This window comes from Aythya fuligula, chromosome 2 (genome assembly GCF_009819795.1).
Source record: "Aythya fuligula isolate bAytFul2 chromosome 2, bAytFul2.pri, whole genome shotgun sequence".
NCBI classification, from domain to species: Eukaryota; Metazoa; Chordata; class Aves; order Anseriformes; family Anatidae; genus Aythya; species Aythya fuligula.
The window spans coordinates 147,725,626-147,750,471 of NC_045560.1; the positions used below are offsets into that span (position 1 = coordinate 147,725,626).

Here is a 24,846-nt window from a genome sequence, read left to right on the forward strand (position 1 = left end):
CTGGGAACCCTTAGCTGTGACAGCTGTTCATGTAGAACCGAGATTTACACCTTTATATATATATATATATATTTTTTTTTTAACTGTGAAGGTCTTCTCTCCAGACTAATAACGGGAAGAAGTTTGCCCAAAACTTTGAAGAGCAAAAGTTTTGATGCCAGGAACGTTCCTGCTTCCTCATTGCCTGTCATTCCCTTTTAAGTATGAAATTTTCCAGTTGCAATGCAATGAGCTGACTGTGGTTCCATAGGTAAAGATGCATTTAGGATACCAGGTTTTCAACATTGTCTTGAAGTGGATAAGAAGAAACACATTTTTGCCTCAGTGATACTTTTTTTTCCTCTCCTTTGCCTGGAGATGCAATGAAAGCTTCCTGTTGTCCGCTCAACACAGGCATCTTCTTCACGGTAGCTTTTTAAATACAGTGCTAACAACACAGCTCTTTGTTCCTTTCTGTACATCTACTGAAATGTGGAAGATTAGGTGCCAGGCATAGGTCAGTCTTGGAAAAAGCTGCCACCCCTCACACACTGACGGAAACGTCAGCATTGAGTTGCACCTGGCTCACGATTTGCCAGTGTTTGCCTAGAAAGCTCCATGGTTTATATGGCACAGATAGATCCTGCAACAATTGAGAAAAGTTAGACTTGGAGTACTGAGTCCAGCAGTTCTGGGCTCCCCAGTACAAAAAAGACAGGGGTCTCCTGGAAAGAGTCCAGCGGAGGGCAACAAAGACGATAATGGGGCCTGGAGCATCTCCCCTGTGAGGAAAGGCTGAGAGACCTGGGGCTGTTCAGCCTGGAGAAAAGACTGAGAGGGGATCTCCTCAATGTGTATAAAAATAGCTGAGATGTGGTGGACAGAGGGATTTGGCCTTTTCAGTGGTTTGTGGGGACAGGACAAGGGGCAATGGCCACAAAATGGAGCCCAGGAAGCTCCGCACCAACATGCGGAAGATCTTCTTCGTGGTGAGGGTGATGGAGCAGTGGGACAGGCTGCCCAGGGAGGTTGTGGAGTCTCCTTCTCTGGAGATATTCAAGGCCCGTCTGGATGCCTACCTGGGCAACCTGCTCTATGGAACCTGCTTTGGCAGGGGGGTTGGACCCGATGATCTCTGGAGGTCCCTTCCAACCCCTACAGTTCTAACAAAAAGGACTGGTTCATATTCATCCTGGTGCCTCAGTGGTGGAAGACGCTTATTGGACTGGCCTAGAAACCTGAAGTAATGTGCTCAGGAGTGCTAGCTAGCATCCCCAAAACTCAGCCTGGGGCTACATCAGGCTGGTGGCTGGTCACCAGCGGGGTCCCCAGGGCTCCGTTTTAGGGCCAGTTCTTTTCAATGCTTTTATAAACAATCTGGATGTAGGACTAGAAGGTGTCTTGAGCAAATTTGCTGATGACACTCAACTTGAAGTTGTTGACTGTTGAGGGTGGAAAGGCCTTGCAGAGAGATCTGGACAGATGGGAGAGCTGGGCGATCACCAACCGCATGAAGTTTTACAAGAGCAAGTGCCGGGTCCTGCACCTGGGACGGGGCAACCCTGGTTATATGTACAGACTGGGCGATGAGGTGCTGGAGAGCAGCCCTGCAGAGACAGATCTAGGGGCGTTGTGGTTGACAGCAAGTTGAATATGAGCCAGCAGTGTGCCCTGGCAGCCAGCAGGGCCAACCATACCCTGGGGTGCATCAAGCACGGCACTGCTAGTCGGTTGAGGGAGGTGATTGTCCTGCACTGCTCTGCGCTGTGCGGCCTCACCTCGAGCACTGTGTGCAGTTCTGGGCACCACAGTACAAAAAGAACATTAAACTGTTGGAGAGTGTCCAGAGAAGAGCTACGAAGATGGTGAAGGGCCTTGAGGGGAAGACATATGAGGAGCGGCTGAGGGCACTGGGCCCATTCGGCCTGGAAAGGAGCAGGCTGAGGGGAGACCTCATCGTGGTCTACAGCTTCCTCATGAAAGAATCATAGAAACACAAGCTTGGAAAGGACCCACAGGATCATCTAGTCCAACCATCCTTCTATTACCATTACTACCCACTAAGCTACTAAATCATAGCTCGTGCACCTTGTCCAGACGCTTCCTGAACACCGTGAGGGACGGTGACTCCACCACCTCCCTGGGCAGGCCGTTCCAGTGCCTCACTGCTCTCGGAGAGAAAAAGTTTTTCCTGATATCTTATCTAAATCTCCCCAGGCACAACTTGTGGCCATTTCCTCAAGTCCTATCATTAGTTATCTGAGAAAAGAGGCTGACCCCTCCTCATCACAACCTCCCTTCAGGAAGTTGTAGAGTACAATGAGGTCTCCCCTGAGCCTCCTCTTCCCCACACCAACCACCCCCAGCTCCCTCAGCCGCTCCTCACAGGACTTGTGCCCCAGGCCCTTCCCCAGCTTCGTAGCCCTGCTCTGGACATGCTCCAGGGCCTCGATGTCCTTCTGGGACTGAGGGGCCCAAAGCTGAGCACAGCACTTGAGGGGCGGCCTCACCAGAGCAGAGTACAGGGGGACGATCACCTCCCTGCTCCTGCTGGCTGCACTATTTCTAATGCAGGCCAGGATGCCATTGGCCTTCTTGGCCGCCTGGGCACACAGCTGGCTTGTGTTCAGCCGAGCATCGATCAACACTCCCAGGTCCCCTTCCTCTTCCTAATTTTCTAGCCAATCTGCCCCAAGCCTATGGCATTGCATGGGCTTCTTGTGGCCAAAGTGCAGGACCCGGCACTTGGCCTTGGTAAACCTCACCCCATTCAACTCAGCCCAGCAGTCCGGCCTATCCAGGGCCCTCTGAAGGGCCGCCCTACCCTCAGGCAGGTCGACACTGTCTCCCGGCTTGGTGTCTGTAGTGGGTGTCTGTAGTGGCAAGGTTTTGGGGGCAGGGGGCCATAGGGGTGGTTTCTGTGAGAAGGATCTAGAAGCTGCCCCATGTTTGGTAGGGCCCCACTGTTTTCCAGAGCTGAGCCAATAAGCGATGTTGTTTTGCGCCTCTGTGAGAGGGAAAGACAGGGAAAAAAATGCTGCGCCACACAGCAGCTGGGAGAGTGAGAGGAGTGAGGAACGCCCTTGCAGGCACCAGGGTCAGTGTAGAAGGAGGGGGAGAGGTGCTCCAGGCACCAGGGTCAGTGTAGAAGGAGGGGGAGAGGTGCTCCAGGCGCCGGAGCAGAAGTCCCCTGCGGCCTGTGGTGAGGACCATGGTGAAGCAGGATGTCCCCCTGCAGCCCATGGAGTGCCACGGTGGAGCAGGGTTCCACGCTGCAGCCCGTGGAGGAGACCATGGTGGAGCAGGTGACCTGGCAGGAGCTGCTGCCCGTGGGGGAGCCAGGTTGGAGCAGTTTTATCCTGAGGGATGGACCCCGTGGTACGGACCCATATCTGGAGCAGTTCTAGAAGAGCTGCTGCCTGTGGGAAGCCCACGCTGCATCAGTTCATCAAGGATTGCATCCCGTGGGTGGGACCCCACAGCACAGGGGACGAGAGTGACCGAGAAGGAGCGGCAGAGAAGAAGCGCTGTAGACTGACCATAACCCCCATTCCCCCATTCCCCTGTGCTGCTCAGGGGGAGGAGGTGGAAGAGGGTGGATGGGGGGGAGGTGCTTTTGGTTTCTTTCCTTTGTTTCTCACTTCTCTAGCTTGTTAGTAATAAATCTTACTATCTCCCTATGCCGAGTCTGTTTTGCCCGTTACCATCATTACTGCATGATTTTCTCGTCCTTATCTCAACCTTTGAGCCCTTTTCACGTATTTTCTCCCCATTCCTCTCGGAGGAGGGAGAGTGAGAGAGCGGCTGTGGTGGAGCTCGGCTGCCCACTCGAGCGGACCCACGACAGTGTCACCTGCCACCTTTCTGAGGGTACGCTCCATCCCCTCAGCTAGGTCATCACTAAAGGTATTAAACAAGATAGGCCCCAGTACCGACCCCTGGGGGGCACCACTTGGAATGGGACGCCAGCTGGACTTAATTAGCCACAACCCACTGGGCACAGCCCTCCAGCCAGTTCTGTACCAGGAGAGGGAGTGGAGGGGCAGGCACCAATCTGTCCTCTTTAGAGACCAGTGACAGGACCTGAGGGAATGGTGCCAAGCTGAGGCAGGGGAGGTTCAGGCTGGACATCAGGACGAGGTTCTTCACCGAGAGGGTGGTCGCACACTGGAACAGGCTCCCCAGGGAAGCAGTCGCTGCACCGAGCCTGTCGGAGTTTAAGAAGCGTTTGGACTGTGCTCTTAGGCACATGGCCTGAATTTTGGGGTAGACCTGTGTAGTGCCAGGAGCTGGACTTGATGATCCTTAGGGGGCTCTTCCAACTTGGGATATTCTATGGTTCTGTGGTTCTAAAAATCTGTGACATATTAACCAAGGTGAAGAAGAATTTAAGGAAAAAGGAGGTCGACTCCTTTATTACCTTCTCAATGTAATAATACATTAAAATGTAAATTCTCCATATATATTTTTCTTCCTCCTGTGTTTGCCTTTGACATATAACCAAGACAACAAGAATGGGGTAAGCTGCTCACAAACTTTTTTTTTTTTTTTTTAAAGTTTACACAGTTTGAAGTGTAAGATTAAAAAACGATGACAACAACAAAACAGATGGTGGCTCACTTTTTATTATTATAGCCAAACAATACACATGAAAGAAAAAATTCTTAATACTACACTGATATTGGGACAGATGCTAAAAAGCTACACGTGTTTCAGTTTTCTTAAGAAAAACAGAGACTGCACAGCATAGATTGCATTGCATAGAGATGGTATTCACCATCACTAGGTGTTGTGTACGTGATGTGACAACACAACAGCAACATATCCTGCTGTGTATTTTAGCACAGCTGATACAGAATCTTATTTTCAAAAAAATTAAACCTTTCCTGCCTTAACTTAAGTATCGGTGAAATTCAGAGAAATTTTTCTCTGCTGGGTTGAAGAGGTATCCTTCAAACAGAGTATTGCTTTCTGTTCATTTAAATATATTTATCACCAGCAATATATTCATTTTTATGAAAATAAATAGATATAATTATCTCCAGGTCAGTAGAAAACAATTTATTCAACTATAAGGCTTTCTTGGAACTAGTTTTTCATATTAAAATGGTATTCTCTGGTATCAGTAACACTGTCATTGTTAGAAGCAAGACTCTTGCTTTGCTTCAGTTTGTGTCGTTTACTTTTAATAGGCAAAAATCTTGTGTTTGTGGACAGTGTTTCTCCCACATACTTTCTCTAGCGTGTTAACGCTGTGAAAGCCCTTTAAGGTGCTATCAGTAAATTATATAAAAAAAAAGATACCTCCTGCACTAAGGTCAAGGAGGTTTACAAGTTTTTATAGGACATAAAAATACCTCCTGCACTAAACTGCACTAAGAGGTTTCTGAAGGATTTGCATTTCGTATATAGGTTTCTTTTAAGACATTTATGTAGTGTCCAGTGGAATAAAGAGCACCACAGGTTACTTCAGAAAAATATATTCTGAAGAGCTGACGAAGTACGTTAAAAGTCTATCCAGTTTTCAGTCATTTTCTTTTAAAAAGAGGTATTGGCAGTATCCGAAAGACGTTCAAATCTACAGTGTTACATAGGCACTGTCAGCAGTAGCTCCGATAAAAAGAAGATGGAAAATTAACGTGTTGTGTAATGGAAATGAAAGTCATGTCGTGTGATTTCAGAAGACTGTGTATATTCCATTCCTTCTGCCAAGCTTGCTATTTATCATGCTATATACATACACATATACATGCATATACATAGAGAGAGAGGATAATAAATAGAGAGCTAAAAATATCAAATAAAAGTACTTAAATATATTTAAGAAAAACAAATTTGTTTATTTGACCTAAAATATCTTAAAATACCTATACATGAAATTTTATATACCTATATGAGATACTATTTACTAAATTGTTTACAAATAACAGAACAGTGTGCAACAAAAGCCTCTGGAGAGTAAAAATTAAGTATGTTGAAGACTACGTGTCAGACCAGAAGGCTGAGATTTCTTTCTTAATTTCCTAGGAAGAAAAAAAAGACAAAATAGCAGTAAGCACAAATGAAAGCTTAAGAACACTTTCTATTACTACAAAAATAAATAATTTGTAATACATGGTTAGTAATATTTAGCAAACAGTGTGCTACCACCATCACAACGGCCTATTACCCCTTCTAGCTTCAGAGGCATCCTTATACATCCAAAAGAGAGAGGAGGATATCAACTATATGGATCTCTCTCAGCAGCGGTTTCACAACAATTAGAAAGAAGAAACAGTTCCTGAGAAGCCACAACAAGCTCAAGTTAATTTCTGGACTTTGAATAATTACTCCTTCAGTTCTCTCTCTCTCTCCATACAGTAGAGCACGCTCCTGACTAACTTGTACAGTGCACTCTGAAGAGGAGAGATTTGTTTGCCGAAGCTAAAGGAAGAAATAGAAAACCAAGAAAGCTACTTAACTTTTAATACTTCAATTAAATGTTAAGTTACAAAAGTTCACAGGCCATGGGATAACATAAATAAATCCCTTCTCGAGCTAAAAGATCTCATTTTTTTATTCAGGAGCGGCCTCCCTGAATCTAAATAATCCTCTCACAGGCAGAACAGAGTGTCCGTTCTACCTCTTTATCAGATGTGGAAGAAGAGAGCGAGGTGACCAGTGCCTAAAAAAAAGAGGCACTCTCTTTTTAAGGCAGACTGATCGGCACAACACATTTTATCTGTTCTCAAGCACGAGCAACTCTAAGATAAATGGGTTCAAGGATCTTCAATGTGAAGAGTGAATATCCAGCGTATACAGGGGACACCTGACTTGGACCATGGACGCCTCACGCAGATTTCTGAGGAGTTCGGACAACTCAGAAATCATCTTTTACAGGAAGAGACCAGAGAATTCGACTCAGTGTAAAACTGGCACAGGCAGAAATCTCCCCAGTGACAGATGCTCAAGGGCATTAGTTAAAAAGAGATCAGAGTGTGACTAGAGAGAAGTCTCAAACTCTTGTTATATACTTAAATTTCTCTCCAAGGATGGAACAACTGCTATCACCGGGCATGACTGGCTGTAGCTGGAGAGAGAGCAAGTGAAAGACTTAGAAAAGCACCTTCCCTTCGTAGTCCTCCCGCTCCCAAAATGGTTCTCAAGGAAAACTACTGACAGACTAAGGTTAACTGCTTTGAAAGGGCTGTGTGGGTGGACCCATTCATTGTCTTCAAGTTCAAGCTTTTTCCTGCAGAAACTGCCAACAATTATGCCAAATATAACAATGGTTTTGCAAGATGGAGAAACGTCTTCCAGACTGAAAGGGAGAAGTCGTACTGTTGTTGTTGTCATCTGCGCACAGACAGCTAAGCAGTAAGAGCAATGCTAAACAACCACGATATTCCAGAACACACAAATACTGCCTAACAGTGACAGAAAGTGCTAGAATTCAAAACAAAAATTACCTCCACCAAATCGGTTTTGTCGTAGTCTTCTCGATGGTTGTAAATACACTGAATAATGACTCCATACACTTTTTCCAGGTGATATATGTCCAATCTCTTTGTTATCTTAGTGACAAAGCGTAACAGTTTCTGAAGACAACAATGGAGCAAAGCAACAACTTTAGAATAGTACAAGATCCTTTGAATACGCTCTGTATGTTTTCGGACGTTGAACAGTAACAATACAAGTGACATCCTACTTTTTCTTTCTCTATTAAATAAAATGTGACACACAGATTAAATATCCCATGAGATTTCAGCAGGGAAAATGAGTTAATTTTTCATCGTTCAGAGAAAGGAAAGGCTGAAATTTCGGACAATCTTTTACTACTAATCAATCTATCCCATCGATGGTCGTAATTGCAAGTCGACTGCTCCCAAAGCAGCAGGGAATGACACGATCCTCGCTGTAGGACAGCTGCTGCCACAGCAAAGCCACTGTTGCAGTTCATTCGAGAAGCGTTGCAGCAGCGCGGGGCACTGTAAAAAGGCTGCAGATCTTGTAGATACAGCTGTGCCAGCTGGAAAAGGAAGCACCCTTAGGTGATTACCTTTACCCACGTGTGCCATGCCTACAACCCTGCTGGCAGAACAGATTGCTCAAACGCCCAGAGCAAAGGTGGACTTGTTTGCTCAATCCTACCTTTAAATTCAGGGGTGGGTAAATAGCAAAGTGACTGCTTGGAGCAATCACCTCTCTCTCACACAGTCATTTCTATTACCAAAGATGCAGAGATGATCACCTCTGGCACAGCAACAGTGACGAGCTAGTGGCAGCACCTTCTTCCACTGCCACAGCTGTCCATTAGCTGTGTGAGCCTGCGAGTATGTAGCTGCAGATGACCAGAAGCAAATGGTAGCCTACAGAAATCTACACGAGCTGTGGAAACTAAAGAGTCACAGTGCATTACAGGCTGAATGATTTCACTATCTATATGTCCTTCCAATTAATTGTTTTAATTGGCATTGGTTAACAATGGGATTAATTTGCAATTTCACATGTCACAGGAATATGTCCTATTTGAGCATTAAAAGAAAGCTGAAATTAGACATACTTTGAGCTCATTGCGATCCACGATAACTACGTAGTCTGTCTCTGCAGGAACTTTTACAGTGTTCTCATCCCTTGTCTGTTGCTGGTCTTCTTCCCAAGAACGTTCAGGAGTCACCGCTTGAAATGCCCAGGAATCTGGAAGGACACAAATTTCTTCAGTCAGGTTTTCTGTTTATCTAGAATACAGTCTCAGTGAAGTATCCTGTACCTGCAGAACAGTCTCCTTCTGCAAATACAGAGACAGAATTGTTAGCGTCTTCACTGAGAAATACTTGGCTTCTCCCTTCTTTCCAGCTACAGTCACTGCTCCATGAAAATTAGAAACTAAGACCAAAAAAAGCAAACAACAATACCCACAAACAAACAAAAAGCACTCCTGAAAAGGTTAATAGTGGAAAAAAAGAGTCACGTTGCCAATTCAGGTTAGGGAACACATCTTAGAGTACAACATAGGGCTTAAGTCTCCTATTCCACATGTTACTCTGGATCCACGCATCTTGAAGGGCAGCTTTTTCACCTAAGCTGCTCGTTATTGGAAAGCACCTCGTACAATAAAAGAATGGCAGTGACTGTCAGTGACTGCTGGCTTTCAGTTAGGTACCATTAGAAAAAAACTGACTTTAGAATCAAAACACCAGCACCTACAGAAACCTGTGGGCTTGGCTTGCACAATTAGAGGAGCAACATCATTACGGAATAAGCTGTGTGATGAGTTTTGAGAGCTGTAACAGAAAAAATAGAGTGAAATTGAAGGCTAAAGCTAAGAAATAGTGCAATCCTCCTCAGCAAGAATAAGGTGCTAAAGGATCTGTTGGACTTCTCCCTTACCATTTGAACTTGGATTTTCATTAGTTATAGTTCCCCATCTTGGTGTCGAATATCCACAAAGCTTAGCGCTTTCCTTTTCAGTGTTCAGTTTCACTTGACATATGTCAGAAACATGTTTTTCCACAAACTCTTCTTCAGCACTATCGTTTTGGTCACCTGTTGGTACTCTGTTCTCTTTATCAAATTGAGAACTCCTTCTTCTCTTTGCTGCAGCACGCGCACAGTTATTCCTTCTGCGCTTTCTTTCTGACGCACCTACAAAGAGACAGCATAAAAAAATAATCCAAAACAGAACCAAAAGAATTCTTTCTTCAAAATCCATTATCTTCGTCTTACTTGACTGACAAGGAAAACAGAGAAACTGAGCTGCCACTGCCTCTATCCCTACATATGCTGAGAAAAGAGTTGAAAGTTCATGGGGTCAGTTTGCTATTAAGATTAAAAACAAGCAAACAAACCACACACAGCTATGGAATTTCATTCACTAAACAGTCACTTTCACGATTTTACGTGCTGAGGATTCTTACTTTGGATGGGCAGTATTAATCCAACGTGAGGTTATTTGATAAAGTCACTGTCTTACTACATGAACTAATACAGATGAACATCATAAAAGCCTCTGGAAAGAAGCTCTCCTTCGAGTCTGGTATCAAGCTGAAGACTTCCAAAGCTGAATACGTGTTTGGAAGAGTTTAATTAATGAGACAATTTTAAGGGAATATTCAAAGGAGAAAAAACGGGAAGACTTATACCTCGTATGCTTCCTGATTCGGTAAACCTTTTGTGAAAAAACAGACTTTGTGGTTTTGCCCAACATTCGTAGTACCCATCTAGTATTGCAAAAGGATATGTGTGGAGTCCATGGCAAAATTCCCACTCTCACTAGTTAGACTTCCCTCCTTCAACTGGGAATCACAGGATGAGGTAGCTAAGATTTTAGCATTTGGGGAAGGGAGGGGTGGAGTGGGGGTAAAAATACCATTGTGCATAATTAAAAACTAGTTAAGTATTCAGAAACTGCCATCCACAATGTTTTTTACCTCAAGAATTAGCAATTCAGGGGCGACTAAATGTCAATTGGGCCATCAAAGTTGTTTTTTTTTTTTGTTTTTTTTTATATTGTAAACCAACTTTCTTTGAACTTTAATTCATAACTATATTGAATGAATGACCTCTGGATTTCTCTCTCCCATTTTGAAGTAAATTTGAAAACAAAATACCTCTGGCATAAAGAGCCAGGCATCAGAGACACCTGTTGCACCTCAAGAACAGAGAAGGTAGGAATGACAAGAGCAGCTGAATAAAATGCAACTTGCCATTAGAAATGGGTGTACTGGCATCTACAGGTGCCGCTGCCATCTCTTCATTTTCATTACTCTCTTCATCTGCTTTGTCGTCTTCAGGAGCAGGGTTCTGCTGTGGTGACTTGGAGTTGTCGCATGGAGCACACGCTGGAGAGGTGCGACCTTGCAATAAAGAATAGATACCAAAGGTCTTCGTCGTGCATTTTCAGTTACAAATGCAGAGACAAGTCTTAAAATCCTTAGCGTTAAAGCACGTACCTCTTTTCTCACGAGATTCTTTAATTTGTTCACAAAGTCGTCCAAACTCTGTCTCCATTTCATTCCTCACCATTGAATATGCAGTGTCTTGCAAAACATAGGCTCTGTGACGATCTGAAATTTTACAGACTTTAACTGAATGTTGTCTACCAACCAATGAAACTGTTTGGATCACAGAAAAAAATTGCTTTCTTCAGAGGTTGGTTCCGAAAGGTTCTCTCAGTGAATATTTTCAGCATAACAACATAGAAGTTAATTAAAACAAAAGCACTAGTTCCTTGGGAACACTTATATCACAGTTCCATGCCCAAGTAGCAAAATGATCAAATATTTACAATGTGCTAAGAGATGTTCTCTGTGGACGTCCAAAATCATCTAATCCATCCGAAGTCTACTGTCCGCACACAGCATTTATCCATCTCTACATTTGACAGATTTTTTAAACTAGGGCTAAAAAGCACATCCTCACCTGCAGATCTTTGATCCGGGTAGTACTCTAAGGCATTGTTACAGATTAGGTCGATGTCCTTCAGATAGTCTCTTGCAGTGAGGTACTGGCGCGAGTCAATTTTCGTCAGAACTGTTGAAAGATCCATCGGCTCTTTAATCCTCGTGGCATAGTCAGGTACCTGCAGGTCAAATACAAGCATTCAGAGGTTTTCTTAACCTTGCACACTGTCTGCCAAAATTATTCTGAAAACTTTACATAAACGACTTCCTAAAAACTCTGAACATTTGCGATGCATCGGAAGATGCCGAAATTAACCAGTTTGCTTCTCAAAAATGGGAGGGCTCTTTCAACTGGCATTAGAGCTGCTAGGAGAGGACAACAAGAAGCAGGGAGGTCAGAAGCACGTGCATGGTAGAGAAGAAACACTGAGGGTGGAAGATTCATCTCACTTTGCTTCAGAAAATCACAACAGTGAAAGTTGAGTAAGCCATCCAACATTCTCTTTGTTGTCGACATTGAGGAAAAGGTGCATGCATTGCACCTGTGAAGTACCTAGTGCAGGCATCTACTGTAGAATGAGATAACTGGGCCCAGAGGTGCTGATTTCTTCCCTCAGACCATAAGAGGAGCCTAAGGACTAGTTCAGATGAGGACATATGGATCTGTCTAGATTTTTCACAGCTCAAGAACCTAGGAGAAAAGGGGAAGAAAAGCCTGCTCCTATTCCTGTTCCCACAGGAACTGACAGTCCAATAAAGGCCTTTAGACTTCATTAAAGTAGTCCTGTAAATACTGTTTGTAATTATAAGGAAAGATTTCTGTGCTCTTCAGTGCTGTGACGTGCCTACATATCAAAGCCTTTTCACGAGCAAACTGTGTTGGCATATGGACTGGCTTTTTAGAATGAAACCAGGGCTTTCAGCGAACAATCCGGTAAGAGACATTTGAGAGTCAGCAGAAGTAAAAGCACTGCCTCTGCTTCTTGCAAAATCCCAATAGTGCAGCCCTAAAAACAAAGTTGAACCTTCCCCAAAATGCTGAGAAATACGAACACTGAGAAGTTACAGACACACACAGATCAGCACTAGTTTACCTTCTGGGGGTCAACGGGCTTTGCAAATTCCCTGAAACGTCTGTCAGTGGCAAGTCTGTGAGTGACGTCCCTCAAGAAAATTCTAAGTTCACGCAAGGTATCCTCCTCTTCCTCCTCCAGCATCACTACTTCTTCCTCTTGTGGCTTCCGAGGCTCAGCTGCTGGTGCTACAGGCACGACTTCCAATGTCCGATGAACTTCAATTAATCAGGAAAAATTAGCCAATTTACAGTACTCAAATACAAGCATATGACAAATTACTGACAGAAAACGACCACCAAAGCAAATCCCAAAGAGCTAGCAACTTAGATAGGAAAGTTTTAGATGTACTTCTTATATCCTCCTCACCTCTTTTCTTTACAGGAGGCTTAGCCACTTGATTTAGAATTAGGTCCTCAAAAAAAGCTGCTCTCTCTGCCCTACCAGGCAACTCAAGATTGAAAACTTCTCCAAATTCCTTATTAAATAATTTCTGGATCTAAAGCAGAAGGAGGAAAGACATTTCAGATTTAAGGCCACAAAAACTCATATTCTATTCCAAAAAGACGAGTACTTTTTAAAATTAATAAAAACCTGAAGAACACACACTGGAAAAAGTTATCTTCCTGGCCTTAAAAGGCTACATGCTCACAGGCTGGCACGGCAAATTCAAATATCACCTTTAAGAATCACCTGGAGAATTAAATCTCGGTGAAGGGATTGTACGCTACACTGATAAAGTAATGGCTTTCACCACATCCAACATCGCTTCCTTTGTATTTACTTGCCTCGCTGCATCCTTTAGTTAGAACCTTTATGGCTACAGAGGGAAGAGAAAGGCTTCAGCAGACAAGTGAGGGCTTTTTGCTGAGTTTTTATTTCTGTACCAAAAGGTGTCTGAAGTAGCTAGTACCTCTACGTCTTCCTCCATTTTCAAGTTCTAGTATTAAAAGGTAGGTAAGTGTCCTGGTTTCAGTCAGAACAGAGTTAATTTTCTTCCTAGTAGCTGGTAGAATGCTGTGTTTTGGCTTAGGATGAGAAGAGTGCTGATAACACCCCGATGTTTTAATTGTTGCAGAGCAGTGCTTACACCAAGCCAAGGACATCTCAGCTTCTTGCTCTGTCCTGCCAATGGGCAGGCTGGGGGGTGCAGTAAGAGCTGGGAGGGGACAGACCCAGGACAGGTGACCCGAACTAGCCAAAGGGGTATTCCATACCATCTGACGTCATGCTAAACAATATATAGGGGTGGCTAGCCGGGGGGAGGAGGGCTGGATTGCTCGGAGTTAGGCTGGGCATCGGTCAGCGGGTGGTGAGCAATTGCATTGTGCATCACTTGTTTCGTACACATTATTAGTAGTAGTACTATCATCATCATCATTATTGTTATTGTTATTATTGTTATTATTATTTTCCTGTCTTAATAAACTGTCTTTATCTCAACTCACGGGCTTCACTTTCCATTTCTCTCCCCCGTCCCAGAGAGGGAGGGGGGAGGGTGAGCAAACGGCTGTGTGGTGTTTAGCTGCCGGCTGGGTTAAACCACGACAGTAAGGAATTTCACTACTTATTTTAGAAGGAATTTAGAACCTGTGCAAAAACTTCTGTGGGAATTCAAGCACTTTCAAAGCAGTTGATAATAAACATGTCTAGGTAAGACCCGTTCTCTTCCCCCAATAACAGACAAAATAATCCGAATGAGAACAGCGTGTTCCTGTTTTGGGCACCTTCCCTTCATGTAAACTCTCAGAAGTCAGTGAAGTTCTGCATGTACTTTTACTACAGTTTATTTAGGAATACAACTAGAATTCGATTCCAAAGTTACTTTAGCAGAAATTGGAACTCAGCTTTCCAGCTTGGAAAGCTTTGGCCTATATGAAGAAAGAAACTGATTTTTTTTTTTTTTAAATCAAAGTGTTTAAATTCTCTACTGAATTGCATTATTAGCAGTTTACCCAACATAGCATGGAATGGCAGACTGTCAGAAGAAATCTCTTCAGTGAAAACATCCTCTTGTCATTTCAAGCACTGCATATTCTTGACTGAACCACTTTGTAGCCACCGGAATTATCGTATTAATTTATTATTTGCATGCGTGAGAAGGGGGTGAAAGTCACTTGCTTGACCTTAAGCAGATGCTTTCACAGTATTGTTTTTCTCTAAGCAAATTTTAAGAGATTTGTTAGGGTGCCTGAGTAATAACAGCATGCATTTAACAAAGCACAGCATTTTGATGCTGAAAGCATTCATAAATTACAAGAAACTGAAGAAATAGTAAGAAAAGTATTGACAAATACCTCTTCTGGGAGATCTGAGTGACCTACATCAGATGTAGCAAGCAGCAAAACTGGTGAAAATGCTGGAATGTTACGTAGTAGAGTTAGAAAAGTAAATTTCAAGGCAGGTCCAGCGTTGTCCCACCATGAATGGATATCTGGGACATAAATTATGCTTGGTGCTGTCTTCTGAGCATTTCGGATCAGCTAGTGAAAAGGAAAGCTTGGGTAAGAAAACTAAAACACGTAGAATAACCTGTTAATACACAGCTACATAGCCATCTGACTGCCCCATGAAATGAAACTACGTGAACAGAGTGGCAAGCATCCTTTCACATAAGGAATTTCTCTGTGCACCCTTTCAGATGATCAGTATTCGGAGAACTCTAGTCAGAAGATGGGAAGGATATATTCAGGCAGTGGCTAGACACCGTAGCTATATGGCCACAGCCACAATCATCGCATCACAAAGAAAGGAAATGTCCCTCTTATGGGACACATCAGTATTCAGTCGTGTAACACATCTGTCCTTACTTGGATGGCTCTCAAATGTTTCCACTAAAGGGAAAAATATTTTAAGGTAGTGATGCCAAACAATAAAATGGATTTCCTGCCTAAAAGTAAAAACACTGAATCTGTTCATTTTTTCTAGTTAAAACCACATCAGCGTGCAAATGAAGTGTTTTGTGAATGTTAATGCTTTCATTGCACATACTGCAACAGCACAAGTTGTGTATGTCTGTGTGAAAACAAAATAAACAGAAGCCCCAAACCTTGGTTGCCTTACTAATATAATTTAAAAGAAGGCTACAAAAAGCAGCCGACATGCAGTCTGATACAGAGCCATCTACTGGGAGCACACAGTCTTAGGAGGCAATGAGAACTACTTTCTGGATCCCAGTGAGATGAGCAGCATTTCTTTCCACAAAGAGATGTTTATTAGCAACACCGCCCAGCTTCCTGAGCTGCCAGCAACATCCTCACTGTAAAATTGGGTATGGAAAACGTGGACATGTACAACATCCAGACTGTTTGTGGTTCTGTCTAAAAGAAAAGGGGATTTTCAGACAGAAGCAAACATCCCAGAACACTAAAACAAGGCCACCTCCATTACCAATGAATTTTGCTTACCTTACTTGCAACTCGATTGATCCTTTACATAGAGCCAGTGAATCTGATGAGAAGAAAAAGAAAAAAGGTACCTGTCCGCAGATTTCTTCTGGCGGTGCAACTTTTGTAAGCAGAACAGAAAGGTCCAGGGTGTGAACGGGAAACTTCTCCAAAGCGTGCAACACCGCGGGTGCCACGTAAGAAACCTGGCCATACCCTTCTTTTCCTACTATTAACAGACGGGGCCGGCATGATGTTGGTTCACAGAAAGCACTCCTAGAACAAGAGTTAAGAAAACAAGTTTATAAATGAGGTGCTGAATAGACACACAGATGTTCCAAGTACTTTTCCTATAGACTTTCTTTTCCCTCCCCAAATAACCCAAATGGCAGCAGTACATTAAATACATGTAACATTTCCAGTTAAGTTATTCAGTCATTCCAATTGTTTCATCTTCTTCCCTTGTGTTTCCTATACTTTACTAAACCAAGACTGCAAATTAATATCCCTGCAATCTTGCTTTACTACTAGGAAATAAATTTGCAATGAGCATTTGTTTCCCCACTACAATCAGGCTGTACCTTTGCTGGCTTAAATCAAAGATGCTTGAGACTTAGCCTTGCTCTAGAGGACAGAAAATCTTCTGGACAGCACAGCAATAGAAACGGAGAAAAATAACCGATCCTGCTGTGACAACATGATCTAACTTCCCAACTGTGGGCTTGCATGACTTCCATACTAAAATACCAAAAGATTGACACAACTTGGTGGCTTAACAAATAAAGACACCGTTCAAATTTTTCTCAAGGTGTTTTAACAAGCCATTTCTCAGTTTTCTTTCTGCTACATAATTCACTCCTGGTTTAACAATCCTGGAAAACAGAAGGGCAAAAGGTGGCAACACAAACCCATAAAGTTGGGGTGTTTTTAGCTAAAAGGACAGACAGGACATTTATGTGGTCTTGAGTCTTTCAAAGAATGCCATGGATTAAGTCAACGTGTTCTGGTAGTCTATGGATCACTTTGGCTTAGGAAGAGAAGCCTGGGCTTTTCAATTTGGTCATTCAGAGCAATTTCATTACAACTTTGGTCCCTTCACCCTTTCTTCTCGTGAATACCAAGCACCCCTTCAACACACAAACTTGATGTTACCCCTTCGTCTACCACCCCTCGCACTTTTAACAGCCGGAACTGTTTACAAAGACTCAGCAGACCTGAGAATTTAAACATAACAGGGATCTGTCTTTCTTTACCTGCTGAAACAGAGGCATTTTTTCTCTGGTCCGTCAGGCATTCCATCTTTTAATTCATCTCCAGAAACCAAGGATGCATCGTCATCACTGTCGAACGTATCATCTTGTAAAATAGGATTTAAATGGTCTGAAAGGCAAAAGAGGTTTGTTAACTTTCCTGAATAGCCCGTGTCTCTTTCTCTTACATTCATACAGCTTCTGAATCAGTGCCAAAACCCTTTCTTCATTTGAGAGCACACACTGAAAGCTATTTCCTAGAGTTCATCCCACCACAAATCTAAGGAGATGGCACAAGGCCCTACAAAGCTGTACTTAGTCCCACTGATGTGTACGTATAAGGTACGCTACTCTTGGTGATTTTTTTCTCCCCCTTAGAATAAAGGAGATTACGAACAATTTCTGCAGTTGCTAAATAGCTAAAAAAACAAAAACAAAAACAAACAAGACCATTTCTTTCTGGGGGAGGTTCCCACAATGAAAGCACGGGAATTAAGGAGGTGATGGCCACAGAATTCCATTCATCTAGTAAGTATCAATGCTAACTGATCTCACATGCACGTGTATAGTACGATCCACAAACATTTAAATTAGGAGACTGGTTAAAAATGATGATAGCTAAAACAATATTTAGCTTAGACCAGTTATATTTGTATCCTGGTCCTGACATTCTTCAGAAAGGAATTAGAAACATTGACCTAGAAATGTTTCCCCTCCAAATATCTGAGTTTTTGTTTTTTAAAGAAAAATACGTGCCTTATACTTCAAGCCTCAAGTCAACCTCTACAAATGCTAATTATCTTAGCTGCCGTCAGAAGCAGGATGCTTCAGTAGAGAACGCATCGTCCTTTACTGTGTATTGAGTCATTCAGAGCTTCCATTTGGCATTTCAGTTTCAAATCCAGAATAAAACCTACGCGTTATATTCCAGACATGCCCAAAAGAAAGACACGCACATGCAAATAATAAAATTCTACCATCATTATGTCTGAAAGGTTTAAGTTGATTGCACAAACCACAAGTTTTTGCTTTAGCAGAATTATGAAGAAGTGGATGCTGTGGTTATACCTTGCTCTCGGTCCTTCTTTAGCGCAAGCTGTGCATGCGGGAAGATCTTCTGCACAACTTGTAAAATATTCTCTACTGATGTTTTAAAAAGTGGCTTGAAAATGGGTGATAGTGCTTGTACGGGTGAAGCCTCGATCCTGTTTGAAGCTGGAACAACCTTCTTCATAGCCACGAAAAAGTCCTTTGCTTTTATTTTAATAGAATTAACGTCTAGTTGCAACTTCTCCCTACTTGCATAAATCTGAGGATAGCATCGGCGCAGAGAGCACAGAGCAGCTTCAGTACATAGGGATTTGATATCCGCACCACAGTATCCTAACAAACAAAAATCAAACGTTACATCAGTCAAGGCCCAGGTTTACAACATGCAACATTTCAAGAATTTGTAATGCCAAAACCAAACAGGTTAACAGGGAGTTCAAAGTGCTACCGCTCTGCAGGGAAGTTTCACGTTGCTCACTGCCTGATATCCTGCACTTATGCAGCTGAAGCAGACTCCTCATCAAAAACCCTACTCTTGAGGAAGATGCCCCAGAACCATTTCATGTTCTCAGACAACAAGAGGAACGACAACAAAGAGTAAATAGATGAAAGCATCTAACTCTGATTGCTAGGAAGGCGTGCCAGCTGCCTCCTTGACTAGTTGTGCAGCAAGGCACAAGAGCTTGGGTACTGCCTGGTACAAGCTAAGGTTCTTTACAGCTTGGTCACAAGCAAGAATCCACTTTGGTTTCAGTCTTACCAATGCATTTCTCAGCTAGTTCATCAAGCAACATGTCTGGTGGCTTAGGGGTCCAGTCACGAGTATGAATCTTGAAAATTTCTTTTCTAGCCTGGAAGCAAAATCATTGCATTTTAGCTTGTCCCAAGTTTTCCTTAAAAATGCCAACCAGAAACAAACAAACCAAGAAGCAAAAAAAAAAAAAAACCAACAAAAACAACCAAAAACAGTCCTCCCTCAAAACCCCTTGTCTATTAATACGCTTTTCTTACTTGCTCAACTTTAAAGTATTTTACAGTTATTTAATATACACTCTGCATTTTCAACCAGGAAATGGAATATTTCTTACTTGTTACACTTAACTTTTTTCTAGGAACCTGCAGTGAAAGAAAAGGCATTTATAGCTTCAATAACAAGTTTCCAAAGTAGGAGACGTAAGGACCCAGAGGAAAATACTGTAATGAAAAATTTATCCAGAAGCATTTATTTGTTGTCCAAAAAACTTCTCTAACATTTAGCAAGCTTTCATTGTGACAGTCTCATTAGTTCATCACATTTGCTTTTCAGTCAGTAAATTCACAGAATGCACTTCTGGCACAATGTCTCAAATTGCTACAATTACTATAAAGAAAATAATTATGACTCAAACTACTACCGCTGATCCGGGGCACAATCAAACGCAAACACGTCCCCTATTCATTCATAAGTGAAGGATTGAGACCAAAAACACAACTTCATGATGAAAGCGCCCAAGTGGACTAAATAATTAAGCAAACAGGTACAACTTTGGGAATGAAAGGATTGATTACAGAACTAACTACTTGGTGGTATCATCCTGACCATATATATCCAGTACCAGATTTGCCCTCCACGGAACAACGCAGTGTCTCCACATATCACTCTCTTGTTCAAGTTGTCAATTTTTTTTCCTATAAAGTTGGACTTTGCCATGGTAGCACTAACGTTGAATTTAAGTTCTCACCTCTTTATTTGGCAAGTTGAAGAGGAACTCTCTGTCAAAGCGTCCCGGTCTTCGTAAAGCAGGATCTATAGAATCCAGTCTGTTGGTAGCTCCGATTACCACGATCTCCCCTCTGTTACCTACGCCGTCCATAAGCGTCAGAAGAGTTGAAACAATGGAACTAATAGAAAAATAGAAGTTTTACTTACTGGTTCAGTAAATTTTGTTACATTCCACGACTTTCTTCCATGAGTAGTCAAAAAGGACAAGCTTTAAGGACAAGACTCGTTTTAAGACATAAAAAACAGGTAAGTTAACACAGACCACATGCTGATACCAGGCTTAGTAAATTGGTTTCAGCTATTGTTTAAAATCACCTGTTTTGGCATTGAGTTACAAGTGTGCAGGATAAATTAATGTGCTCACAGTAAATTAAACAGGTCATCATCCCTTTTTTTTTTTTTTCTTTTTACTTCCCCAAAGATGAAGCAGATTTTATGTAGGTGCAAAACTGTAATACCTATGAATGTGGTCTTGTTTACTGGAGCGCACAGGAGCGAGACCATCTATCTCGTCAAAGAAAATAATTGAAGGTCGCATCTGATAGGCCTAGCACGAAAACACAGAGTAAAACAGCATTATTTAAAGGAAAAATGCACAAAAACATCATGGTTGGAATGTCATCTAAACTTGATTTTTCACTTTAGCCTCTGGGACCTCTACTGATAGAGCCACTGGAGTATCTGGCACGACTAACAGAAGACAGCAGTCTGTGTCAACCCACTGGATCCGGGTGACAGGAAGCAAATCGTTCCAGTAGTTCTTACAGCTGACCTTCACAGCAGAAACCCTGACATTTCCATTGCAGTGGGACAAAAAAACTAACAAAATACAAAAAAAGAGCAAGTTCTACTTAAAAACGTTGACTACAGAAAATAATGGTTTCAACTCTGACAGAATACACTGTGCATTTCAACCTTACCTGTTCAAATAACACACGAAGTTGGCGTTCTGATTCCCCCACGTATTTTCTCATGCAGTCCGAAGCATTTCTCATAAAAAATGATATTTTTCTGTCACTTCGGCTATATTCACTGGCAAGTGCACGAGCAACTAGTGTTTTCCCTGTTCCTGGGGGGCCATAAAATAGACAGCCTCTGCAATAAGAACATAATAAGAATAAGAACAGATAGAAGTTCCGCGTTTTTACAACGTTTCACGAGAAAATTCATTTTTTTCACCCAAAGAAATGAATAAGGGGGTAACTCAAGTGTATAAAACCTTCAAAAGAGAGCATATTGTCCCAGAAGGACACTTCCAAAACTGCTGACAAACAGGGTGATTACAGCAAACCGGAGCCAAACGGGCAAACTTCAGCACAGAATCTGAGAATGGGCTGAACGGTGAATCACCAGTTCATTCTTCAGCGATAAACTGCGTATTCTTGCTTTCACAATATGCAGAATCTGATAGTAAAGCATTTAATGCTCCTCTCAAAAGCATTAAGTTACTGGGTTTGGTCTCTCAGACCATCTATTGCTGATGGCAAGTGAGGAAACCTAAAGCCAGAAGGAAAAGCGATGCCTTAGCACTCAGAGGAGAAAAAAAAAAAAAAGAAAGCAAAAGTAGGCAGGAAAAACAACTGGGCTTCCAGGCAACATATTACAATTGACTTCCACTAGATAATCCCTTCTTGCTTACAAACTAATCAAGCTGACTTGTACATAAAACTGAGAACAAAACCACTCCAACCCAACTAACCCAACTTTTTAAAAACACCAGATGGTAAAACTTAAAATTTTAAGACGTTGCTTATATTTTTAACCTACAAATATTCTGGATTCTGTCCATTTTTAAGAAACCACTTTTTGCTACTACTAAAACAAATGTTCACCACTGCCAAAAATGTTGAAGCATGGAAGCATAGTGATACCTTAATTGAACTTTCTCCTGAAAACAGCTGACTTACGATTTACCACTTTAATGAGTTACCTTGGGGGCTGAATATTGAACCGCTGAAAAACTTCTGGATACAGGAGGGGAAAAATCACCATCTCTTTCAAAGCTGCGATGTGTTTGGAAAGACCACCCACATTCTCAAATCCAATCTAAAGAGAAATTCAACACCACAGAGTTTGTATGTTAAAGAAAGCAGCAACATAGATCAAGGTTTCATCAGAAATTCTCTCAGCACAACGGAAACATTCTGGGCAATTTTTGAAGTTGCTTTAGAGAAAACCATCAACAAAGGGAGTTGTAGATGGTGTAGATGGCACACTGAGATCTCCCATAATCACTGGAAACACTCGCTGACACGAGGATTAGTTTAAGACTTACCGCACTATCTATTTGCATTGCATCTCCCTGACTTCCTCCAACTTTCTTTTGATCCCTCTGAACTCTCTTTAGGTCCTGTTTCTGAAGTTTCACTCGAAAAGTCCTGATTTGAATTAAGGAGAAGTTATAAGGCTTGTTTTTCTTTAAGATACAGCTCAAAGATTTTTGTTTTTCATAGTAATGCCAAGCAAATGTAGAAGACATTAATTAATATATAGAAGACCTAATTAATTGACATAAACTTCCACAGTTCAATTTAGATAAACTTAAACATGGCTAAATATTCATTTGAAGGAGATTCATCCCTCCCCTGTTCTCTAACGACAGCAACCTTCTTGGAGATGTGCTCTCGCCGTCCTCACTGCTCTCACCACCCTCCTCCGTATCACATGTGCTAAGCGAGGGAGATGAGCAAGAGGATGTAGAATCACTGATGTCATCTGCACGTCTCCGTCTGCAAGCAAGCATATAAACCAGAAAGTTAACAAGAAAATAGAGCAGATACTAAGTAACACCAAAAATTAAGGGAATTCCATCTCCGAATTTACTCTGAGATCTATTTTCCAGTCCACTGTACTCCTTAGGAATCTGATTTCAAAGGCCATGACATGATTTTCCTTGTGACAACTGTCTGCTTTCAAGAATGCTCAACAAAACATCTGGCAATCAACAGCATTCTCTACACACTAACTGCTTACAGAATCCAAAAAGCCTTTATCATGACTAAGGCAATTTATGATTTCATTTAGATCTTTTATTGTTTAAAGTTGACTTCATATAGAAACATTAGTTGATTCCAAACAGAAACTAGAGTCAGTATTTGAGTGATAACTTTTTTTTTTTTTTTTTTTTTTTTTTTAAAATCTAACGGAACTTCCATAAAGCCTCTCCCTCTAAATCGAATACAATTATTTTCGGTTTTAAGAAAATAATTTGTATCCTTCAAGATTAAATAGTCTGACTAAGACTTTTAAGGGGGGATTCTGGCTTCAGTTCCAGAACCAAAAAATTTCAGTTACAGAAACTCAGACACTACCTCCATAATCATCTTATCAGCGACCCACAAATACTGGATTTAAAACAGAAACCAACTTAAAAGTATCCGCCTCCTCCCCTCCAAATATTTCTTTCCTCTCTATCCTCAGACTACCAAAGTACCGGTCATAAACTTACTCTGCAATTACCACTAAACTGAAAACCCTTTGAAGCATTATGCAGTAAGGAGACTGACAGCTCTACGGATAAGTAAGAGCTATCACTAGCCATACACCAACCTGGCACGTCTTCTAGATTTTTGTGACCCAGCATTTTCAAGTGACTCTTTCTGTCTGACAGAACGGGGCTGGCCCGAGTTAGTCCTCTCTCGATCTCTTTGTCTTACTGAAAGGAAAGAATTTAGAATAATGATACAGATACAGTTAAGAGAGGAGGATATCAAAAGATAAAGAAAATGCCACGTGTTTCACTCATCCCTAATGCCAGAAGAATTTTTAACTGGTTTTGCTTTTCAGCAGTGCATGGTACAAGTGGAAAACTACGCCCTTTTTAAAGGTGAACTGAAAATCACAAGAGCAAGACTATTAAGTGTGATTAATTACTGTTATATCAAGGATACATAGCACTAAGTACGCCAAACAGCAAAGAAATACAATGTGCACAGGACACACGTGTCTGCTAAAAACAGGGAAGTTCATGTGCAGAATGAAGGTACAGAACTGAAATAGAATTGTGTGCGCAAACACGTGTATTTGCATTCAAAAAGTTTATCTCACTTATGTGCAAGAAATAAGGTTTTAAGAGAAACTGTGCGTTCAACCTACTTTCCATAGGAGCTTGGTAGCGGTCAACAGGTTTCCTCTGTCGACGGTTGTAACGCCTCGGAACATCTTCACCATCATTTTCTTTGTTCTCACTTCCTCTTGATGTTTGTACTGTACCACAAAATGACACCGAATCGTTATGTACTTTTGCAAGTTATATGAAATCCAAAAGGCATTACACAGATGCCTGTAAGTTTTATTATTATCATTATTTGATTGACACAGTGGATCCTGCAAAACCTTAAGATGAATTTATGCAAGTCACGTTTCAGAAATCACAAATCCTAGCAGATGAGTGTGCATCTAGACATTGTTCTGTCCTCTCTGAAACTGCTGATGGACTTGTCGTCAGCCTCAGCGTTTAACAACAGGCCAAATTCTGTCATATTGCTTAGCTAAGATGCAGATCTTCTGAAATCAGCTACTTCAGAAAGTCACTTCTTAGTTTGAGAAAGTATTTAATGGAAAGGGTTTTAATAATCTGGAGTGCTAAGACTAAGCATAGTCATCTAAGTCCAAGTCGAGCTCTGCCACAAATTCTGGGAGCAATAATGGGCCAGACACAGGCTTGAAGCTCACCAATGAGAAAACAATGCTAAATGCACATAAGCTTAGGCCATGAGCTTCTGTCAAGTAACCTGAAGTTGTTTCATGAAAGATGGTAAAATACACAAGAACCAGAGTGCAATTATCTACTGGGTTCTGCTGAATATCCTCTCACGTTAACAGCAGGACACCGAGGAAGGAACGTACATACTCCGTTCACCTACCTGTTTGCCAAAAGGACTTATTTTTTTTCTTGGAAAGCACTGCCCTCTTTGGTTTTTATTTGTTAACCCCAAAGGTTGCATTGCTTTCTGAATGCAAGGT

At 41.9% G+C, this 24,846-nt stretch overlaps 1 protein-coding gene across 2 annotated transcripts in view; it reads right to left on the bottom strand.

Annotated features, from left to right (window-relative positions):
- Positions 1-5,798: 5,798 nt before the first annotated feature.
- Positions 5,799-24,846, bottom strand: part of LOC116486360 (ATPase family AAA domain-containing protein 2-like) — a 28,494-nt gene continuing 9,446 nt past the window's right edge. For both annotated transcript variants that reach the window (XM_032182534.1, XM_032182535.1), the window contains exons 7-28: positions 23,977-24,087; positions 23,431-23,536; positions 22,488-22,610; positions 22,157-22,259; positions 21,812-21,927; positions 20,802-20,976; positions 20,340-20,428; positions 19,841-20,000; positions 18,880-18,970; positions 18,138-18,452; positions 17,073-17,199; positions 15,912-16,095; positions 14,731-14,916; positions 12,803-12,932; positions 12,455-12,651; positions 11,380-11,539; positions 10,911-11,024; positions 10,665-10,814; positions 9,349-9,603; positions 8,522-8,655; positions 7,428-7,556; positions 5,799-6,002 (exon numbers count right to left, since the gene is read on the bottom strand). In XM_032182534.1, coding sequence (XP_032038425.1) covers positions 5,961-6,002; positions 7,428-7,556; positions 8,522-8,655; positions 9,349-9,603; positions 10,665-10,814; positions 10,911-11,024; positions 11,380-11,539; positions 12,455-12,651; positions 12,803-12,932; positions 14,731-14,916; positions 15,912-16,095; positions 17,073-17,199; positions 18,138-18,452; positions 18,880-18,970; positions 19,841-20,000; positions 20,340-20,428; positions 20,802-20,976; positions 21,812-21,927; positions 22,157-22,259; positions 22,488-22,610; positions 23,431-23,536; positions 23,977-24,087 — 3,197 coding nt within the window. In that variant the 3' untranslated portion in view covers positions 5,799-5,960. The remainder of the gene's footprint in view (positions 6,003-7,427; positions 7,557-8,521; positions 8,656-9,348; positions 9,604-10,664; positions 10,815-10,910; positions 11,025-11,379; positions 11,540-12,454; positions 12,652-12,802; positions 12,933-14,730; positions 14,917-15,911; positions 16,096-17,072; positions 17,200-18,137; positions 18,453-18,879; positions 18,971-19,840; positions 20,001-20,339; positions 20,429-20,801; positions 20,977-21,811; positions 21,928-22,156; positions 22,260-22,487; positions 22,611-23,430; positions 23,537-23,976; positions 24,088-24,846) is intronic.